Source organism: Bos javanicus, chromosome 5 (assembly GCF_032452875.1).
Source record: "Bos javanicus breed banteng chromosome 5, ARS-OSU_banteng_1.0, whole genome shotgun sequence".
Classification (NCBI taxonomy): Eukaryota; Metazoa; Chordata; class Mammalia; order Artiodactyla; family Bovidae; genus Bos; species Bos javanicus.
Window position 1 is genome coordinate 117,171,023 of NC_083872.1, and position 21,106 is coordinate 117,192,128.

A 21,106-nucleotide genomic window follows, 5' to 3' on the forward strand; every position below is an offset into this window, starting at 1 on the left:
CCGGCTCTGGCCAGTTGTCGGGCATGCGCAGCGAGCCAAAGCAGTGCGCACGCGCGCCACCTTCCATTTCCCTCCCCCCACCCCTCTTGAGGCTCCGACTACAACCCCCAGGATGCACCCGGCCCCGCGGCCTTTCAAACCGGCCAATCAGCAGCCCGCAGCGCTTCCTGCGCGCCCCGTTTAAATCCAGGGCGCAGGCGCGTCGGCTGGGGTATCGCAGCGGCTCTGGGGTAAGGGGGTCGTTGGGCGACTCGGGTGTGGCTCTGTGTAGGGGGGCAGTCAGGGGTCCTCGGGGCGGGGGGGACTTCCTTGCACGCTCCGGCGAGGCTGAAGGAGGTCTTCAAGCCGAAGACCCCCGGCTTGAAGCCCAGCCGGGGAGGTCTGGTTGTCCGGGTCCAGTGCCCCCGTTCGGGCCTGCCTCGGGTGGCGCCGGCCCAGAGGCGAGCGGGCCCCGGGGCGGAGGGTCTTGGGCTGCGGTCGTGGTGGCCTCTGCCGGCCTCGCGGTCTCTCCCTGACTCGTTGGCCTCTGCTGGCCTCGCGACCTCGCCCTAACCAGCCCTCTCTGCCTAGCCGGTGCTGCAGCGGCCCGCACGGTGGGGGCTTCCCTGGGGGGCTGGGGGGAACCCGGGCTCCGACACCCGCCGCGCTTCTGTCTCCTGCTCCTTGCTGTGACCTCTGACAGCCCTGGCCGCGGAAGGAGGAAGCGACGTGCCTTCAGCCTGCCTGGCCCCCCCAGGAAGCGGAGATGGAGGCTCCCAAGAAGGAAGGTACGTCCTTGTCTCCGCAGCCCTGTCGGTCCGGGGGTCTCAGGGAACACGCAGGTCGATTTAATGCTCCTGAGAAAACTTGCCTGTTTGTTTATTCAGTACTCACCCCGTTCTCTGCGCCCCGGTAAACTCTATGTCTTCCCCGAGTTTTTTCATTCCTCTAACTTCTTTCTTTTTCGGGTTTTCTACATTCTCTTTACCCCCCAAGTTGTGACTTCCCGCGGAGCAGGGATTCTTTCTGTTCTATATACTTCATTGTCCCCAGGGCCTGACATACTCCACAGGCACTCAGGTCTGTGGAACTGATGTTGCCTCTTGGCTGGTTGCTGAGACTTGTCCAGGATCGTTGCCAGGATCGTTGCCAGCACGTCGGACCAGTCGACCTGGCCTGTAGCCTTGCTGTCGTGTTCTGTTCCTGCCTGCTGTGAGTGTGGAAGTGAGAGCACAGCCTTACAAAAGGAGTTACGGGCCCTGCCCTCTTTTTCTGCTGAAGCGCGGGGACATCCTTTATATCCTTTGTCTTCACGACACGTGTGCGAGTCAGGGAGACTGGGTACCCCAGTTTCTCCTTAACACCCCCATTCTGCAGAAACAGCCCCAAGACTGCTAGTCATCAGCGCTGCTTCCTCGGTTCTAGAACAGGGTTTGCTGCTGCAGCCTGACCTCCACCCTGGCGAAAACGCCCTCCTTTTCCAGTCCCTTCCACATGCAGCTGAATCCCTGTTGCTGCTTCCTGAGGACTTCTGCCTGTCACCCATCCTTTGTATCTTTATATCTTTTCTTGTCTGTTCTTCATGCTCATGATGTACAAATAGGTCCCGTTGTCCGACTTGCCCTCATGTGCTCCACGCCCTCTCCGCTGCTGTGTGCCTTATTCAGAGCCAGACTTCAGAGCAAGAACTTTTCCACTTGTTTTGCTGTTCTTTTCCACAACCTTCAACCCCTCCGAACCTTCTCTGCCCTCTCACTTCACCCAGACTGCCTTTGTCCGCCAGTGAGCACATCCGTGTTGTGAAATCTACGGTCGTTTTTTTCTGTCCTTTCAGTGACTTTTGACCTTTTCTCCTACAGGAAACTTGGCCAGCTTGGCTTCTTGCTTTTCCTTCTGCCCACTCTGGCCAGTATATCTCCATCTGTTTGCAGACTTCTCATTCTGCCCTACCTTCTGAAGCTGAGTTGCCCAGGACCTGGTCTGGGGTCTCTTTGAACTCCCCCTCCCCTCCAACAGGTTCTCAGACAGTCCTTTAAATCCTTCCACCTTCTGGTGGTGCCCACGTTTTGTCTGGGCACAGCCTCTCCTCTGAGCTCTGGGCTTGTGCATCCACCTGGCTGGCTGGCGTCTTCACGTGAATGTCTCCCACCTCTTACTCAGCGGGTCCCACCTCCCACCCCATTCTTGGCTGGTTCTTTGTCTTTGTGAAAAGCAGAAAGAAAGTTAGTCACTCAGTCCTGTCCAACTCTTTGTGACCCCATGGACTATATCCCACCAGGCTCCTCTGTCCATGGAATTCTCCAGGCAAGAATTCTGGAGTGGGTTGCCATTTCCTTCTCTATTGTCTCTGTAATAGAAGTCAAGTGTCTGTCCATTCACCTAGCTGAGAAGGTTGTGAAGCATTTGTTCAGTCATCAATTACTGTCGTTTCCACGGTATATTTTGAATCCATCTGCCTCTTTCCAGCTCCACCCTGATGCCACCACCTTGGTCTCAGCCATATTAACTTGCCTCCACCTACCATGTATATTATGCACTTTAGCCAATGTGTACGCTGAAATTTCAGTAGATAATGCCTGCTTCTTTTATAGCACATCCACCAGGGTAGCCTTTTAAAAACAGAAGTTAGAGCACAATACTCTTCTGCTTAAAATCCTTCGATAGCTCCTGTTGCACTCTGAATAAACTAAAAGCTTGCCATGGCTTGGACGCCACCCAGGATCTGACCTGACCTGTGTCTCCACCTCCTCCAGCCACTGGCCTCAGAGGTGTCCCTACTTCCCGGCGGCCCCTCCCCACACCGCCTTCCACGGTGTATGCCCGCTGGACAATGCGCCCCTGAGGAGTGCCTAGCGGAGGACGCAGCCCACGTCTGCAGAGTGGATGGAGGGGCAGCTAGCCCAGGTCACCCTGAGCCACTGGCGGAGCCTGGCGTGGAAGGCTTTTCCCCTGACTCCCGATCCAGAATTCCTTTTCCCACAGCAGACGTTTGGAATTTTCTGGTAGTGACCCATGAAATTGACTTCCTAGGTTTTAGACACATTAAAAAGTGAGAAGTCCATCTCCTCCTCCTTTATGCCCCTCCGCTGCCCAGTTACCACCTCCAGAGGCCACTGATCTCCTCGGCCTCCTGGGCAGTCCAGACCTGACTTGTGCACGTGCGAGGCAGTACCTGTCAGTCCAGCCCCCTCTTCTATAGTATGTAGAACCCTGGGTGCCATCTTGGGTTTTGCCTCTCATTTATCTCCATGAGCTCTGTGTGTCAATATAGGAAGTGTTACTGTTCTTCTCTGAGCCCAAGTCGTGTTCCATTCCGCTGTGGGGATGTGCTGTACGCTTATCTGCCACCCGGGAGCTTTGGCTTTGTGGCTGGTATCTTGCTGTTGCAAGTGGTGCTGCAGCAAACCAGGTGGGGTGCTCGGCAGCAGTGGGCCTCCCGTCAGGGTGCGTGCGCTTCTTTCTCGGTAGGCACTGTCAGGCTGCCCTCCGTAGAGCTGTAGTAGCTTACAGATCAAACTTTTAGATTTTTAACAGTCTTATAAATGAAAACTGGAGTCCTGGGCGTCTCTGAGTTTTTCATGGCTCTTGCTTTTGAGTGCGACTGAGCTTCCGGTCGTGTGTTTCAGAACGTCTCCTTTTGCCCCCTGTGCCTCGCTCTGCTCGTGTCCTTTGCCTGCTCTTCCCGCATGTCCAGCGCTCGCCTGCGGTCTGTGGGAGCGCTCGCCAGCAGCCCTCGCGATGGGACCGCGTGTGTTCTCTTCCCTGTCTGTTGCTCCTGCCAACTCTGCTCGCGGTGGTTTTTGTCACGCAGAGACGTTAAATCTTTAATATGTTGGACTATCAACCTGTTGTTTTATGGCTTCCAGCTTGGTGTCAGAGTTAAACCTCCGCACTCCAGGCTATACAGGGATTTCCCCGTGGTTTCTTGTTCTTTTGGGTTTAGTTTTTTTCAGTTAAGTCTTGGACCTTTTTGGGATCTGTCCTGGTATGGTCTATGAGCTATGGATCAAACTTCAGATGTGTGTATTTCTCCCTCTCAAAGGATTATCTAGTTTATCTCAATACCATTCATTGAATAATGCATTTTCCCCTTTTATTTGATATGTTACTTTTATGATATGCTGAACTTTCTTTATATCCATCTTGCATAGTTCTTGTTAATTCACAGGTGTTTTGCATTTTTTGGTTATAGCAACTGAGGTCTTCTCTTCCATTATACCTTCTCTTCTTTTTAGATATGAAAGCTGTTGATTTGTCGTGTAATAATTTTGTCTTCAGACATTTGCTTTTATTCTTTCACAATTTATAATAGTTTTCAGTTGATTTTCTTGATACTTCTTGTATGTAATCATAGCATCTGTCCATTGCGGCAGTTTTAACCTCCACATTCTTTGCTTTTGTTCACCTGTTGGTCAGTGTTGCTTAGTGTTGGTTAAGGCAGATTTTTAACCACTGGGCTACCAGGGAATCCCCGGTTCGTTGCTTTTTGAGAAATATTTGCTAAGTGTCCAGACCCTGAGGTGGAGCTTGGGAGAGGACTAGCCGTTCACTGTTTGGAGGCGCGTCCAGGCCGGGTGGGGCCGCACAAGGGCCAGAGACACGTCCTTACAGGATGGTGATGCTGAGGCAGACATCAGGGCCGGGGCCGTGGGAGCCCCAGGAAGCCCTAAGGGAGGCGGGCATGGAGCGGGATGTGGAGCTGGTACAGGATGGTGATGCTGAGGCAGACATCAGGGCCGGGGCCGTGGGAGCCCCAGGAAGCCCTAAGGGAGGCGGGCATGGAGCGGGATGTGGAGCTGGGGCAAAGAGTGGTGGCCCCAGCCAAGGGGTGCGCTCTCCCAGAGGCTCATGGGCCATCAGGGCTGGCGAAGGCCCTGTGTACGCAGGATGTCAGCGGCGCTTTATCTGGCCATTTGGGATGGGGTCCAGGGAGAGGCGATGGTCTTCAGGTGTGCATGGGGCCCCTACTGTGCCTGTGAGGGGCACTGAATTTGCTTTTGAAAGAGGACTAGCTGTAGTCTGTAACTGGGGAGTTGGGGAGCTGAGGCAGGGGGTCTTTTGAAAATGTTCTTTACCAGAAAATGACTGACTGAGTCTTGCAAAGCTAATCGAATGACTCGGTGAATGCATTTTAGATCGTGTCTTAAATATAAGAACTTAAAAACAAGGACTTGGGCTTTGATGGCAGCTTAGCGAACACAGAATGGCTGATGCTATTTTTTTTTTTAAAGGAAAAATTAAGATAATCTAGAGCCCCTTGAGAAAATGTGATTATTAAAATACTGCTGTCACACTGTAGAAGTGAAATTTGAAAAGAGTTTTGATCGCTGGAGGAGGCTGGTGATGTTTGCTCGTCATCAGCCCACCCCTAAGGTAATGGCCGACTTTTTCCTCCCCAGACATTCTTCTGTTGGCTGATGAAAAGTTTGACTTCGACCTTTCGTTGTCTTCTTCAAGGTAAAAAAATGAGTTTTCTCCCCTTGCCTTGGTGTAACCACGCTCAGTCAAGTCTTTTGCGTGATGCCAGTGTTAATGATCCTTTTCTTTTAAAATAGTGCCAATGAAGACGATGAAGTCTTTTTTGGACCTGTTGGCCATAAAGAAAGATGTATTGCTGCCAGCTTAGAATTAAATAATCAGATTCCCGAAGAACCTCCTTTGCCAGCTTCTGAAAGACACTTCATCTGGAGTCCGCTCACGGGGGAAAAGTTTGTGGAAGTTTATAAAGAAGCTCACTTACTGGCCTTCCAGATACAAAGCAATGGCCGAACCACGGTGGCCCAGGCGGCCCAGGCTGCCCAGCCCGAAGACCCTGGGAGCCAGGGAGGGGAAGGATTCATTCAGGAGCCTAAACTCAAAATAAACCTCTTCGATAGAGAAAACGAAGTGAAGAAAAGCCCCAAGTCACTTAAGCGGGAGACATACTGCCTGTCGGACGACCTCTGGAGGGCACCCCTGCTCCGGGGCACTCAGCCCGCCTCCAGCGCAGCCCCGCTGGCCGCTCCTGCCCAGACCGGCTGCCCCGAGACCTCGGGTCCGCCGCCCACCTCATGCCCTTCTCTGCCAGCAGAGCCCAGTGCTGCTCAGCCTCCGAACCAGGCCGGGGCTCAGAAGAAGGTCGCCAGCAAGTTGCTGCCGCCCCGAACCTCGTCCCTTCGAGCAAAGAGCCTTCACTCGGCCGTGGAGAAGGTAGCCCCTCCAGCCCCCCCAGCACTTCTGTTCGGGGACCAGACGTGGCCTTGCTTCCGAGCCCTCTGGGTTTATGCCCCGGAACAGACCACTGTGGGGGAAGCCTGGGAATGTCTTGCTTGGAGGGAGGGCTCAGAGATGCTGGCATGGGAAGTTCAGAAGGAGCTGTGTCCGTGGTGTGGGGAGCCAGGCAGGGGTGGCACAGGCAGGGCTGGGTCCCTATCGTGGTGACTCAAGGACACCTCCTCCTCCATTCCGTTTGAGGTCTTCCCTTTCGTTTTGTTACAGCACTGGACATTTCCCCTCACCAACCCGCCCCCCTCCCCGCTCCCATTAGGGATTTTAGGTGCGTTAACAAGCAGCTTCTTTGCCAAATCCCCTTCTGGATGGCCACGAGTCTCCCTCTGAACCATGACTGTGTTTAGATTGCCTTCCTCCCAGACATGAGTGGAGGTGCTGCTCTGGGATGTGGGGGACACGTGTGTCTTTGGGGTGCTGTTAGCCAAGCTGGGAGTCCTAGCGGTCTGTGGGTAGCAGGGTAGGGGTCAGACTGCGGCTGCCACCTGGGTTTGTCTCCTCTGATTCTGAGCTCAGGGCGGGGCGGTAGCACAGGGGAGGCGAGGGAGAGCCGGGAGCCTGCCCTGCGCCGTCCCCAGCTCCGCGGCCCTGGCCACCAGCTTCAGCACTCCCAGCTAGTTAGAGAGGAGCGTTGCTTCGCGGGGCTGTCAGCAGGGTTAGGTCCGTGCAAAACACCCAGCACAGGCAAAGAAGATCCCTGCACAGCTCCTGAGCCCACAACTGCCTGCCAGCAGAGCCCAGAACTGAACCAGGCTGGACGCAGGTCTGCACGGAGACCCTGCGAGGGGAGACCCTGCAAGGGGCCGTGTGGCCTCTGCTTCCCCAGGGCTGAAGCTGTCCTTTAGTCTTGCAAATGCCTCATCCTGGAGATCATTTGGATGTAAATTTCTGAAGTGACTTTTCCAGAATGAAAGCATCTTGGGTCCAGGTGCAACACCGGACTTGGGCCCGGATTAGTGTGGTCACACATAGGCTCAGGGCTGGGCTTGTGGTGTAATTTCACCTGTTCTGTGCTTAGTCCTCAGTCGTGTCCAGCTCTTTGCAACCCCTTGGACTGCAGATCGCCAGGCTCCTCTGTCCACGGGGATGCTCCAGGCAAGAATACTAGAGTGGGTGGCCATGCCCTCCTCCAGGGGATCTTCCCAACCAGGGGATCGGACCCAGGTCTCCTGCATTGCAGGCGGATTCTTTACCGTCTGAGCCACCAGGGAAGCCCATGACTATTCTGGATCCTTTAATTTTCTGGGTCGTAAGAAGTACTCTTGCCAGAGAGCTGAGTTTTGGTCAATGAGGGGTTAGCTGGACCATGGAGCTGTTTGAGCTCACACAGGGACCCCCATCACTTCCCATGTTGTTTCTATGGAAACTGACTCACTTACACACCGCCACCTGTGAGGATCACCTGTGGACAAGGCTGGGCCTCTTGATGGCGCCGCCTAGAAGTGTCTTTTCAGGACACCTGCCAGGATGACTGTGGTGGTGGTCGTGTCGCTCAGCCGTGTCCAACTCTTTGCAACCCCGTGGACTGTGGCCCGCCAGGCTCCTCTGTCCATGGGATTCTCCAAGCAAGAATACTGGAGTGGGTTGCCATTTCCTTCTCCGGGGGATCTTCCCGACCCAGGAATCAAACCAAGGTCTCCTGCATTGCAGGCAGATGATTTACCATCTGAGCTACGAGGAAAACCCAGGATGGCTGTAGTGAGAATTAAAAAACTAAGTGTTGATGAGGACGTGGAGAAACTGTGTCCCTGTGCATTGCCCATAGGGCTGTGCAGTGGTGCAGCCTCTGTGGAAAAACAGTTGGGCAGTTCCTGGAAAAGTTAAACTCAGAATTATCACATGATCCAGCAATTCCACATGTTCTACTTGGGCGTATTCCCAAGACAATTGAAAACATATGTCCACACAGAAACCCGTGTAGCAGTGTTGAAAGCAGCTTCATTCATAATAACCAAAAAGTAGGAACAATCGAGATGCCCACCAGCTGATGACTGGTCCATGCAGTGGGATACTTTTGGCCCGTGAAGAAATGCTGGTAAACATGGGTGACCCTGGGAACACGGTCAGAGGAAGAAGCCAGACGCAGAAGGTCCCATGTTGTACGGTCTCATTCACAGGAAGTGACCGTAGCAGGCGAGTCGTGTCTTGCTCTGGAGACAGTGGGTCCATGGTCACCCTGCTGGGAGGTGCAAGGAGTGCTGACGGCCAGGAGTTGCTTTTTGGGGCAACAAAAATGTTGTCCAGTGACGCTGTGACCGTATGCTAAAGCCACTCAAGTGCACGCTTTAAAATGGTGGACCTTAGCTTAGGTGAAGCATATCTCGATGTAAAAAATGATGTAAAGGAGAAAGAAGGTTACTGCTTTATGAGCTGCTTTTGCTTCTTCTGAACTCTTCTTAGTATGGGGGGTTATTTATGGAAGCATGAATTACTTCCACGAATGCCCTTGTACCTAAAAGTGAGGAATGTATTCTTTGTTGGGCTCTGCTCGCTAAAGAAAAATGGCTTTCAGTCCTAGATGAAGATTCATTGCAGCCGAGCAGCTCCTCTGGTAGAGGGCATGACCATTTAATGAACGATTCCTTTCTGGACGGCATTTTAAAATTTGTATAACCAGATCCCACTTCCTCATTATCACCCTTAAATAAGAATCCTGATTGAGGACTAGCCTAGAGGAGTTCTCTCCTATTAATAGTCTGTCTTGGTATTATTTTACCCTGTTTTTAATGAGGAAGCAGGCTCCATCATCATTTTTTTCTGTGGTAATTTGACGGAGGAAGTGAACCGCTATGTTCTTTTCTCTCCTGTTGATGAATTGAGGACTGCATGTTGGGAAGATGGATGGTGCATGCCCTCTAATTGAAGCCTTTATGTGTCTCTACGTTGTGAAAGACCAGACAGTTCTCACGTTTCGATTTACAATTTTTCAGCCTGTGAGACAGAAACCAGCTAGTCCTCCCAGGATGAAAATCCAAAATGAAAAGGACACCCACAGCAGCGTGCCCCCGGACAAGTTTAGCACCACCCGGGCCGTCGCCAGCGTGCCAGCCAGTGGAAGCCACTTGGTCCCAGGCAAGCGGTCGCTCCCTGTTCCAAACAAGGTGGGTTGGCCGGGGCTGGGGCAGGGGTGGGGCTTGGCCTGTGAGTGCAGGGAGTAAGAGGCAGCTTTGAGGATGTGGGATGTGGGATGCGTCTGGACCAAAATCAATGTTTAGGAGGTTGAAAATAGGATCTAGGAGGGGCGCTGTGCTGAAATGCAGGGCACACAGGACTGGCACGTGGCAGGGCCTGGCCACTGCCCCCAGGGAGCCGTGAGCACCGCGGAACGTCGGCCCCCCCCCGAGCTGACATCGGGGTGTCTGATGGCAGAGATGCCCCTGCTTCCCTCACGGGGTTGGTGCGCCGAGGAGATGGGCTGTTGGTGCTTTGAAAACTACAGCTCCTCCCAGGTGTGGGGGCGACCGTCCTCGTCTTTGCTGTTTGTTTTCCAGCGCTGAGCTCTGTGTGCTTGTGAAAGTGCCACGTCCCTGGTGGTACTTGCTAAGCTTGCCCACACTGGGCCCTGCAGCTCTCGACTCCCCAGGCTGGAGTCCAGGCCCCCCGCCTGCGGTCAGCAGGCTCCCGGCGCTCCTCACACAGGCAGCCTGGCGGCCACGCCAGGGAACACTGCTCGGCCTTTCTCTGATTCGAGATGATAACTTGTAAGCTGTTGAAAACCTCGACTTTTGCAGAAATAAGTCTTGGGTAGGTAATGCAGTCTCTGTTTTAGTCCGGGCCGAAGAAAACCATGCTAAAACCACCTGGGTGTGCTGGCGGCCTGGCAGGAAGGTCCTCGTCGGGGTCTGTCTCAGGCCTGAGCTCCACGGCACGTGCTTCCCCTGCGACTGGCGGAGGTAAGGCCAGCCCTGAGCGCCTTGTTCCTGCCAGACTCTTCACAGAACCACTCAGCTCGGCTGCAGGTTCTGGAAGGCTGGCTCTGGTCTGGGGTAGGGAGACTGTTGAAGCCTCCATCCTCAAGGTGCCTCCCCTCCTCCGAGGAGAGGCATGGTCAGGCAGGCGGTCTTAGTTTCTGCTGAGTTAAGCTGTCCCAGGTGGCTCTGTAGGTAAAGAACCCGCCTGCCAATGCAGGAGATGCAAGAGACTTGGGTTTGATCCCTCGGTTGGGAAGATCCCCTGGAGAAGGAAATGGCAACCCACTCCAGTATTCTTGCCTGGGAAATCCCATGGACAGAGGAGCCTGGCGGGCTATGTCCTTGAGGTCGCTGAGTCAGACATGACTGAGCACAAGCTGTCACAAGGTGGGCACGCCCTGCTGGTGCCAAGGACCCGGCATGACGCTGAGGCCAGCCTCAGCCACGTGATCAAATGTAGGATTTTAAAGTGGGGCTGTTCCAGATAGTGTAGGCGTAGGAGCCGTAACTCCTGGGTGTTTGTTTAAATCTGCTCAAACCTGTTTCAACTCAGGCGACTTTGCTGTCTTTCCAAGCCGAGGGTGCCATCTGCTGGTAAAGGGGAGAAACCCTAGGAGGCTGTGGGAAGGCACGCGGCCTCCTGCCCTCAAGGACTAAAACCTTCTTTGAAACAGATTTGCTGGGTAGGCTCTAAGCCGGGCAGCACGGCCTGCGTTTTGTACACAGACGTGAGAAGTCTCTCCTCTGGAGCGAGGCTGGTCCGATCTGGGGCCCCGACCGCCTGGGTGGTTAGGAGAACTGAAGTTGCGTCTGTACCTTTACAAACTAGGGGGCGGCCCCGCCCTCGCAGTGTCCCTGCGGGCCTGAGGACCACACGGTGCCCTGGCCCCGTGTGTGGCACGGCACGTGTTCAGGGAAACGAAGTTTTGTTACACTAGGCTCCGTGAGACTGGCTGTGTTGCTTCAGGCATCAGCACCAGTTCTGTCTATGATTTCTGAGCCTACCTCTGGGAAAGGTCGAGACAGGCTGCGGGGGGCCTTCTGGTGTGTGTTCCTCAGTTTTCCGTGGCAAAATCCCCAGGGTCAGATCTGATGGGGATCTGACCGTCAGTGCGGTGGGAAGAGCACCATGAGCCTGCACTCTGTGTGACGTGGGCTGCGGTTTAGTCCTCCTAAGTTTCTCTTTAAGAGCCTTTCCCCAGGTTGGCCTGTGTTGGCTATTTTGGCAACTGAGTATTTTAAGCCAGCTCGTTTAAATAGTGCTGGTGACTGACAGGACCCAGCCTCCCTGTGGCTGAAAGGAACTGACCAGTAAGGAGCATCTGCTCTCCATGTCTCCCTGCCCGCACCCCTGATTGGCCAGGTGGGGCATCTGACCAGACTGTCCGTCTTCACCTGCTCAGCTGGGATAGAGTTCTGCTGTCGACATAGTGAGGACAAGAGAGCTTGAGTTTATGCATCCTGATGCATCTTGGCAACCGTGTCTAGAATCAGCACCTCAGATCATACTCAGCTAAGCCACAAGCAACCCGGGTCGTCTTGTGTCTGAGGATGTTGTCTGGTGGACATGCAGAATATTGTTCCTGTGTCATATTTTTTAATATGGAAATCACCATGATAGAAATAAGTTGTTTTCTTTTCCACATTCTGAGGTAGATATGCTAAAGATAGCATATCTTGTGTGTGTATGTTAAATAACTTCATCATTTAAACACAGCATCGGGGTGAGTGACAACCAGATTTCCTGTCTCCTCTTCCAGCTAAGCCCAGTGAGCGTCCAGGCATCTCTGCGGACAGTGCCCGGTCAAGCTCCAGCCAGACGGGCAGAGCGGGACTCGCCCTGCCACGGCCATCCTTGAAGGCGGGCCCCGGGGGCGTGGCCTGCAGGCAAAGCCAGAGGCCAGAGGCTGCGGAGTGGACGGCGGAGCGGCCCAGGGGGCCCCCCAGAGCATCTCTCCCCCAGCCCCAGACCCCGGAACAGGGAGGCCCTGGGCCGAGCTCTTGTTGTGGTTTGTCACAGTCTTCTCAGTGGGATAAGACCGGGGGTACAAGGAGGCGCGATTCCTGTCTAAACTCCAAGACAAAGGCTGTGGCTACCCCTACGAATCAATTTAAAATTCCCAGATTTTCTACTGGTAAGTCATAGATAAACTTTAACATGTTTTTAAAATAGTGAACAAATTATATTTATAAAGTTCAAATAATTATCAGTTTTGGTGATGGTGTTTGCTTTCATTTCTTATAAAGCATTTTATATGTCTTTTAATTTTTGTAGGTTTGGATAAGTTAGTGAATTTCTTAAATTACTCTCCTCTTTGTAAACATATCATTGTTCCATGGCTACTCTTAGACTTTCTGTTGTTATTTTCAGGGTTTTTGTTACTAACGTATTTTTGTGTGGCTTTCTTTGTGTTTTTCCTGCTTGGGCGTTCTTGAGCTCCTTTGTTCTGTGGGTTGATATTTTTAACTGGGTCTGGGGAAAATGTAGCCATTGTTTCTTCAAACATGTTTCCTTGCCCCCCTGGCCCTGGGACTCCAGTCTCTGTGTCAGAGGCCTTCTCGTGCTGTCCCCTTGGTCACTCGAGCTCCGTCCCCCTCCTTCCTCTGTGCTCCTGTGCCCTCGGTCACTCGAGCTCCGTCCCCCTCCTTCCTCTGTGCTCCTGTGCCCTCGGTCACTCGCGCTCCGCCCCCCTCCTTCCTCTGCTTCTGTCTGGCTCGTTTCTCTGGCCTGTCTCCATGCACACGTGTTTGTTTTTTCCACCGTGTGTCTAATCTGCTCTTAAGTCCATCCAGCTAGATTTTCATTTCTGACCTTACAGTTTCCCCTTTTATTGTCCTCGTGGTGCTTATGTTTTCCTGTGAATTCTTGAACATATCTATAATGGTGTGTTCTAATTCCATCCTCTGTATCATTTGGGGCCTGTTTCTATTGACTAATTTTTTTCCTGGTGATGGTCACATTTTCCTGCTTCTTCACATGTCTAACGATTTTTTATTGTCTGCTAGACATCATAAATTTTCTGCATATCTGGACTTGAAGGAGTTGAACCTTGCTTTGACAGGCAGTTAGGTTTCAGTAGAACTTGATTCGTTCAAGGCTTCCTTTAGAGCTTTGATGGTGGGGGTCTCGGCCTTTACTCTCGGGACAGCTCAGCCCTGCCACCTGCGGCCCTTCCGAGCCCTCCTGCCTGTGCCGTGTGTCCCCTCCGGCCAGTTGCTGGGCGTGCCTCCCAGCCCTGTGACGAGGCAGCGTTCCTGGCGCTTGTTCTCGACCCACGTGGCGCTGCTGCTCACTGCACAGCCAGGACTCGGTGTCCCTCTTGGGCTCCCGGAGCTCCTTCCCTCTCTAGTCCTCTCTTCTCTAACTCCCTCGTGTCTAGTACACTGCCGCTCCCAATTCCAGCCCCTTCGGGCTCTCCCCATCTGCCGCAGCGTCCTGCCGGGGCCACTGGGCAGAAAGCCCACGTGGTGCCTGGCAGGTGCAGCGTCTGGTCAAGGTGAGTTCATCTGAGGAACATGGTCACGCAGGAGGCTGCACGGCATTGATGAAAGCCCAGGGTGGTTCTGGCCTCCCCTCTCAAGTACGTGCTGTCTAGCGGCTTCAGGATGTCGAAGTTGTCAGCTTTGCTGACCAATTCAGGTGGCTGTTAGCACTGGAAAACCTCACTGGAGTTCTTGCTCATGTAAGAATGAGCCACTCTGGGGCTTCCCTGGTCCAGTGGTTGACTCTGCGTTTCCACAGAAGGTGGTGTGGGTTTAATCCCTACTCGGGGAGCTGTCACGTGCCCTGCGCCCTCCACCCTGAAAAGGAATGAGCCGGCTGTTGAGTGTTGTCCGTTGCTCGGCAGTCTAATAGGTACAAGGGACATCATGGTAAGATAGCTCCTACTGATGGAACTTACATTTTTCTAGTAAGAGATAAGAAATGCAGTCAGATAAGTACACTGTCAGATCATAAGTTTCAGTTCGTCACTCAGTCATGTCCGACTTTTCGCGACCCCATGGACTGCAGCACGCCAGGCCTCCCTGTCCATCACCAACTCCCTGAGTCTACTCAAACTCATGTCCATTGAGTCGGTGATGCCATCCAACCATCCCGTCCTCTGTCGTCCCCTTCTCTTCCTGCCTTCAATCTTTCCCAGCATCAGGATCTTTTCAAATGAGTCAGCTCTTTGCATCAGGTGGCCAAAGAATTGGAGTTTCAGCTTCAACATCAGTCCTTCCAATGAACTGATCTCCTTTAGGATGGACTGGTTGGATCTCCTTGCAGTCCAAGGGACTCTCAAAGAGTTTTCTCCAATACCACAGTTCAAAATAATCAATTCTTCGGCGCTCAGCTTTCTTCACAGTCCAACTCTCACATCCATACATGACCACTGGAAAAACCATAGCCTTAACTAGACGGACCTTTGTTGGCAAAGTAATGTCTCTGCTTTTGAATATGCTATCTAGGTTGGTCATAAATTTCCTTCCAAGAAGCAAGCGTCTTAATTTCATGGCTGTAGTCACCATCTGCAGTGATTTTCAAGCCCCCAAAAATAAAGTCAGCCACTGTTTCCACTGTTTCCCCATCTATTTTCCATGAAGTGATGGGACCAGATGCCATGGTTTTAGTTTTCTGAATGTTGAGCTTTAATCCAACTTTTTCACTCTCCTCTTTCACTTTCATCAAGAGGCTCTTTAGTTCTTCACTTTCTGCCATAAGGGTGGTGTCATCTGCATATCTGAGGTTATTGATATTTCTCCTGGCAATCTTGATTCCAGCTTGTGCTTAATGGCATGAATAAAGGAAGTTGGAGAACAGTTTAACCAGACAGGTTCTCTCAGCTTGCTGGTCAGCACAGCTCCTTTAGGAGGTGGCATGAACCGTGTGCAGGGAAGTTTCATCACAGGACGCCCAATAAGAAAGCAGCAAAAGGCGGAAGCAGTTCTCAGCCCTGGAGGTGGGGTGGGCGGGCGCTGCAGGGCAATGGGCTGTGTGCTGTTCTTAGACGCTCGCTGCCAAAACAGAAACCCTGGGGGCCGGGCAGGCGTGTGGGCTGGGGTGGGGAGCCCGTGGGAAGTCGCAGGATGTGTAACGTAGAGCCAGAAGGCGAGCCCCTCGGGAAGCAGGTTAGAGGCGGGGTGGCTTTTACAACTTGTCTGTTTTGGTGCAGGAATCACTTTGATAAGATCAGCTTCTAAGGGGACAGGAGGTGGGGGTGGGTATGAGCGTGTGCAGGCGGCTCTCTGAGATCCTGCTGTGAAGAGGCGCAGGGACGTGGACGGGGCAGGGAGCAGGCCCGGAGCACAGGGGCCGCTGCAGGCTGCTCTGAGATGGGGGGCCTGGCCTGGGCCTCTCCCAGTTCCTCGGAGGCCCGGGCCGCCTTCTCGTCTGGGACTGTCATGGCCTTTGCCCGTGGCCTCCAAGACAACAGGCTGCTACCCGGGGCTTGGCATCTGAGCCTTGGCCCCAGGTGAGTCTGGGACTCAGTCCCGTGAACAGTGGCCCTGGCCTCAGTCCTCTGAGCCCGCTTGTAGTCACTCCATGACCAGGTGAGATCACACGAAACTCTTGTCAGCCTCCAGATGGCACATGAATACCGTTATGTCTTGTGATGACCCCAGGCCACCCCAGTTCCCCAGAGCAGAGGCTGTGGCAGGCTCCGTGGGGCCTGTCTGGAACCTTCCTCCTACCCCCTTGTTAGCTCTGCTGTGGGGGGCTCGTGGGAGACCTGAGAGGGTCATCTACCAAGTGCTCCGACCCCGTCTGGGGGTCAGCCAGGCCGAGGGCAGCAGTGGGACCAGGGTTCTCCCTCTTCTGCACTTGCTGGTCCTGGGGTGGGTCCCTGGGGAGGGACGTGTGTCCCCCAGCCCCGCACTCTGGGGACACAGGTTTTCCCTGCAACTTGGGAGGACAGAGACGCTTAGAGGAGGCTGCCCGTGTGGTGAAGGTGGTGTCCCGGCTGCCTGACCACTCACCGCCTCTCTCTTCTCAGGTGAGCCCCCGGACGGTGCAACGCCGAAGTCCTGTCGGGCGCAGCGGCCGCAGTCCTGCACGTCGGTGGGGAGGTACCGAGTCTGTCTGCTTCCTCTCTTCTTACGAGAACAAACCGAGTCCCCAGTGACCTCTGAGAGTGTGTTCTCCGACGTGTGGGGCCCCCCAGCCTGGCCCCGCGGGCCTGGCCTGAGCCTGGTCTCCTGAGCCGCCGTTGGTGTCCCTCGAGGTTGGCAGTAGCACAGACTGGCCCCCGGGGCGGGGTTGCCGGTCCTCAGCCCTGACATGCGGGTCTCCAGCCAGACCGCCCAGCCTCCTTGGAGGTTCCGCTTGGTCGGTCTGGGTGGAGCCGAGGGCCTGCGGGTCTCAGGTGACTCCCATGTGCCACGGCTGAAGACCGCCGGCCTGGCTCAGGCTCGGGTTTGGGTCCCGGGGCTGCTGCTGCCCCGGTCAGCGTCTCGTGCAGCCTGTGAAAGGTTGCTGGCCTCATTTCCTCGTCTGCCCAGTGGGAATGGAACCAGGCAAACAATAAGAAAACGCACAGGCACACATCCACACACACGACACACGCCCCATGCACATGTGCACTCCTGGGGGTTCTTCACACAGAGGGCAGTCCCCCCCGAGGGGGCGGGCAGCGCCGTCCACACAGCTGGCCCTCCCCAGCTCTGAGTGCTGTCACAGAGGAGGGACCCGGCCCCTCAGTCCTGTGCCTGTTGGCTGGGGGCGGGGCGCAGTGAAGTCACCCGACCCGCAGGCACGCTGCGCCCAGGGTAGGGTCCTGGTGCCAGTGCCCGTGAGCAGGGTGGGAGTGTGGCCTCGGACCCTGCGAGGTGGGACAGGCAGGACGAGCCCCGGGGCCAGGGTCCTCCTCTCGGCTCTCCAGGGCTCTGGGAGTGCCTCTGCTTGTACATGAACTTGGCAGACACTTCCTGGGGTTGGGCCAGCCCTCCCTTCCCAGCACCAGCCACGCTGGGCTGCCTCCCTGCCATGCACACGGGGTCAGAGCGAGACCAGATTGGACGGTTAGGGTGGGAAGGAGAGATGGGTGGGGAGCCTGGCACCCGACCCACTCGCCTGTGCTCACCCAGCTCAGGGGTCTTGGACTCGGAGTGGGAGCACACAGGGAGACTGTGTGACCCCGCCGGGCCGCCCTGGGCCTGGGCTCCCTCGTGGAAATGGGAGAGCCAGCGAGAGGGGACTCGGCACCCCGTGGACTCCCACACAGCGTCTCCTGGTCCCGCCCCTAATGTGCAGCCAAACCAGAGCGGAGCCTCACATGGGCCCACTGAGGAACCGAAGCCCACTCCAGGGCTCCCAGGGGGTGCTGCCGTGCCCCCCGCCACCCAGGGGTCTAACAGGCTTCGCTGGCTTGAGCCTTCCATGTTAAAGCCACAGGTTTTCTACTCTCAGTGTGCGGCTGAGTCGTTAGGTTTTGGGTCATCTCTGCTGAAGGCTTTCTTCTTTCCAGGGTGGCCCACAGCACTCCCATGAGGTGGTCCTCAGCCGCACAGAGCCTTGTCAGCAGCATGAGGACCCCCGTGAGCACGAGGCGCCTATCGGCCCTGCCCACGCCTGCCGGCCGCCGGCTCTCCAGCCTCCCTCTGGCAACCCCCACGACTGTGCCCAGGCTCCTGGCTTCTCCCCTGCCTACATCTGCTAAGCGACTCTCTTCTGAGCCCCCGAAAAAATCCACAGTGAGGTGAGAGTTAAAGGCTGCAGTCTCTTCGTCGCCAATTTGTAAAACCTCAAGTGACCATGTGCTGGGGGGATCTGCTCTGCAGCAGATGCCGCTTCTGCTCCCGCCATGGTCCACCCGGGTCACAGGCAGACAAGAGCGCCGTGTGGCTTGTCCTGATGGATGCCCTCTTCTCTTTACAGAACTGCGCCTGCCATGGAGGGCGACGGCCAGCCTGCATCCAGGCGCCTCGACTTGTCCCCCAACGGCAGCTGCTCACCTCCGTCTGCTGTGCCACAGGCACTGGACTTTTCTCCAGAAAAGAGTGATTTTACTTTTTCACAAAGTGTCACTGTAGAAGTCACCCTGGATGAAGCACAGCCCCCTGAAGCCACAGCCCCCAGTGAGGTGAGGGGCACAGGCAGGGCTGACGTCTGCGCTCCTGGGTCCTACGGGTAACTGAGGACGTCACCTGCAGCCTGGGGCCTGTGGTGTCAGCCAGGCCACGGCTGGGAGGCGGGAGGCTGTGGGACCTCCTCCCCTGGAGGAGACAGAAGCTGCATCTCATTGTGTCTGACATCGGGGCAGCTGGTGTTCACAGGAGGGGTGGGAAGCCAGGACGTGGGTTCACAGGGGAGGGGCTTCCCATGTTGACCACTGGCAGGAGGGGAGTCCTCGGTGCTCACACACCACAGCCCGGCCCAGCAGGGCCATCCCAGCCTCCTTCCTTAGGCCTCCAGACCAGCAGCCCCCAGGGCCTAGGCAGAACCCACTGCTTTCCCAAGATGGCTGACAGAAGACGCTGGGATGGCCCTTCATTCTAGTTTGTCATCCAGGCTCTCCTCGTGGATCTCAAACTGGATCAACTCAGCCTCACCATGGAGGCTGCGGCCACAGCCCTAGACGACCGCCCGCTCATTGACTTCTGCAGAAGCCCCGAGGCAGTCGTGGCCCTGCGGTCTGGAAGTGGGCCTCTAGTTGACCTCCTGACAAACACCCCAGAGGCAAACAGGAAGGCCATGGCCAAGCCCCCTGACGAGGTGGGACAGGTGAGCTGTAGCAGGGCCTGCTGGCTCTGGCCTCAAGTGGTCTCTGCTGGGTTTGATGCTCAGGCACATCACGATGACCCTGGAGAGTGGCCACTGGGGCTTCCGAGGGCCACGTGGCTCGGTTCGCCTCACCCTCAGCAGTGTGAGTGCCAAGGAGGCATCTCGCCGGAGCCCTTCTGTGCCCATGGCCCCCAGCGTTTAACAGGGAGCAGAAACGCCAGAGGAACTCAGAGCTTCTCTGGGTGTGCTGCTGCCTCCCTCCAGCGGCTTCAGCGTGGCGTTCAAGGTGCCTTTCCTCTGGGCCCGAGCCAAGTTCACCCAGTACTTTGGCCAAACCGTGGGGAACCGGCCGCAGGCAGCCCTGGCTTCAGAGAGCCAGTCCTTCGGGGTCTTTGGGGCGGGAAGGGGGTCGCAGACGCTCCATTCACCTGTGTGGCCTTTCTCCTGCAGCTCATAGACTTGGCTTCCCCTCTGATCCTGCTGAGCCCCGAGGCTGACAAGGAAAACATGGAGTCTCCGCTCCTCAAGTTCTGAGTGGAGTGAAACAGTCCTTTGCACTTCACTCAGTTACAAGAACAGTCCTCAAGTGGTATTCAACTGTCAGAGATAAATTTTAGAAGAGTTTGTGTTGGAAAAGCTGTAAAACGAAACAAAAAGCTAAGTAAAGTTACCGTGCCTGGAGCGGGCGATGGGGTTGGGGGCGGTATCTGGCCACCTGAGGTCACTGCAGGCCAATGGCCCCCGTCCTCCCGGCCCCGCTTGCGTGCTGGGTGCAGAGTGAAGAATGGCTACGCTCCGGATGAGTCTGGATTTTTTGCATGTAAAATAGCAAGTGACCCATCTTTTAAGTTAACATTGTATGAAAAGTTAAATATTCTAGTTTAAGTTAAATGGTAAAGTAAATGAAAATGGATTAAACCACCTCTTGATGTTTAAGATTATCCTAATTTTCAAAGACAGATGGCTGTATTTATTAGTGATCAGTATGCACAATATGTATTATTCGAAATGTTAATTCTTTCTACCAAAGTGATTTTCAAAATTTAGCATGAAGAAAAATTGGTTAAGTGCAGACCCCAGGCCCCAGCCCCCAGGCCCGGGGCAGCCTAGTCATCTGCACTTTGAGTGGGCAGCCAGGGGGTCCTGATGTGATGGTCCACAGACCACACCTGAGGGGAGGGGAGCACGGGGGAGGAGGGGCTCGTGTGAATGCGGGGGTGATGGGTGGTGTGCAGGGGACAGACCCCCGGGGTGCTGGAGCAGGAGCGCTCCTTGTGGAGGGGGCAGGGCCCCTGGGAGGCGCACTCGCGGCCTGCAGCTGTTCTGACTTGATCTTGGTTGAAAATGAGCGGACCGGAAAGCCGCTAGCGTGTGCGGATAATTTCTCAGTCTCTGTGGTGGCTACACAGCAAACAGTAGGAACACTGCTAAGTGGACCGCTCTGGGGCTCGCATCCAGGGCTCCCCGCATGGAGCCAGGCGGCCTCTGACCCCAGAGGGGTGTCCTGCACTTCCAGGTCATCGTTTGGAAGGGCGACCCCAGTGGATCAAGAGTGAAAAGTGCGCCCTGGGCGGCGCTGCCACACCTGCAGGTCTAGCGCCACAGGTAAAGGAGGGGCTGCTCAGAAGGCGGGGTTCCTGCCTGGGGGCAACCGTCCAGGTGACTAGCGGCTGCCCGGGAGGGTGGCCCTCCCGTGCTCTGACCTAAAACAGCCTTCGCCCTGGGAGCTCCCCCGGGCCAGTGGAGCCAAGCCCGCGGGAGTCACGGCAGTCTGCTCCTCCGCCCTTGTCTCCATCCCGGTGGCCAGTGTGGTGTTAATCCACCACTAAGGTCCTCGGATGTCTGGTCTGGCTCCTCATTTCACAGGGGAAAGCCAAAATCTGGGGTCGGATCCATTCACTGAATATTTATGGGGACTCTCCTGTGGGCAGTGGTCATGGGGGTGCAAAGCTCGCACATGGCTGTCTTCTGGGGGCGTGGCGGTGGGTGGGAGAGAGGGGCTCCGGCCGTCCGGCCTACAGCGCAGGGGTGAGCTGGGCCTTGGCCCCCGCCTGCTCCCCCAGGCTCTCCTTGGAGCAGCCACACTCTCCTGTGGGCCACAGTGCCATGTCCAGTCTACAGGTGTCCCGGGGCAGGACAGAGTAACCGGATCTAAAGTCTTCAGACAGTTGGGAGGAGGCCCCAGAGTGCACAGTGGGTAAAGCAGTGCCTGCCAGCCGCGTGTGTCGCTGCCTTCCCTTCCTGT

General features: G+C 55.4%; 1 protein-coding gene across 3 annotated transcripts; it reads left to right on the forward strand.

The window, feature by feature from the left end:
• The first annotated feature begins 8 nt into the window (after positions 1 to 8).
• GTSE1 (G2 and S-phase expressed 1) lies at positions 9 to 19,782 on the forward strand. 3 transcript variants are annotated; one of them, XM_061418863.1, is made up of 12 exons: positions 9 to 230; positions 683 to 767; positions 5,379 to 5,436; positions 5,535 to 6,168; positions 9,177 to 9,347; positions 10,016 to 10,139; positions 11,918 to 12,292; positions 16,136 to 16,208; positions 17,606 to 17,836; positions 18,016 to 18,220; positions 18,649 to 18,861; positions 19,312 to 19,782. In XM_061418863.1, exons 1-12 carry the CDS (start codon positions 24 to 26, stop codon positions 19,393 to 19,395), a joined length of 2,460 nt encoding a protein of 819 aa, XP_061274847.1. In that variant the 5' UTR covers positions 9 to 23; the 3' UTR covers positions 19,396 to 19,782. The 3 variants fall into 3 exon arrangements, with proteins under 3 accessions (XP_061274847.1, XP_061274848.1, XP_061274849.1); XM_061418864.1 differs by having other exon boundaries at positions 18,649 to 18,852; XM_061418865.1 differs by having other exon boundaries at positions 208 to 230; positions 571 to 767.
• The last annotated feature ends 1,324 nt before the right edge of the window (positions 19,783 to 21,106 follow it).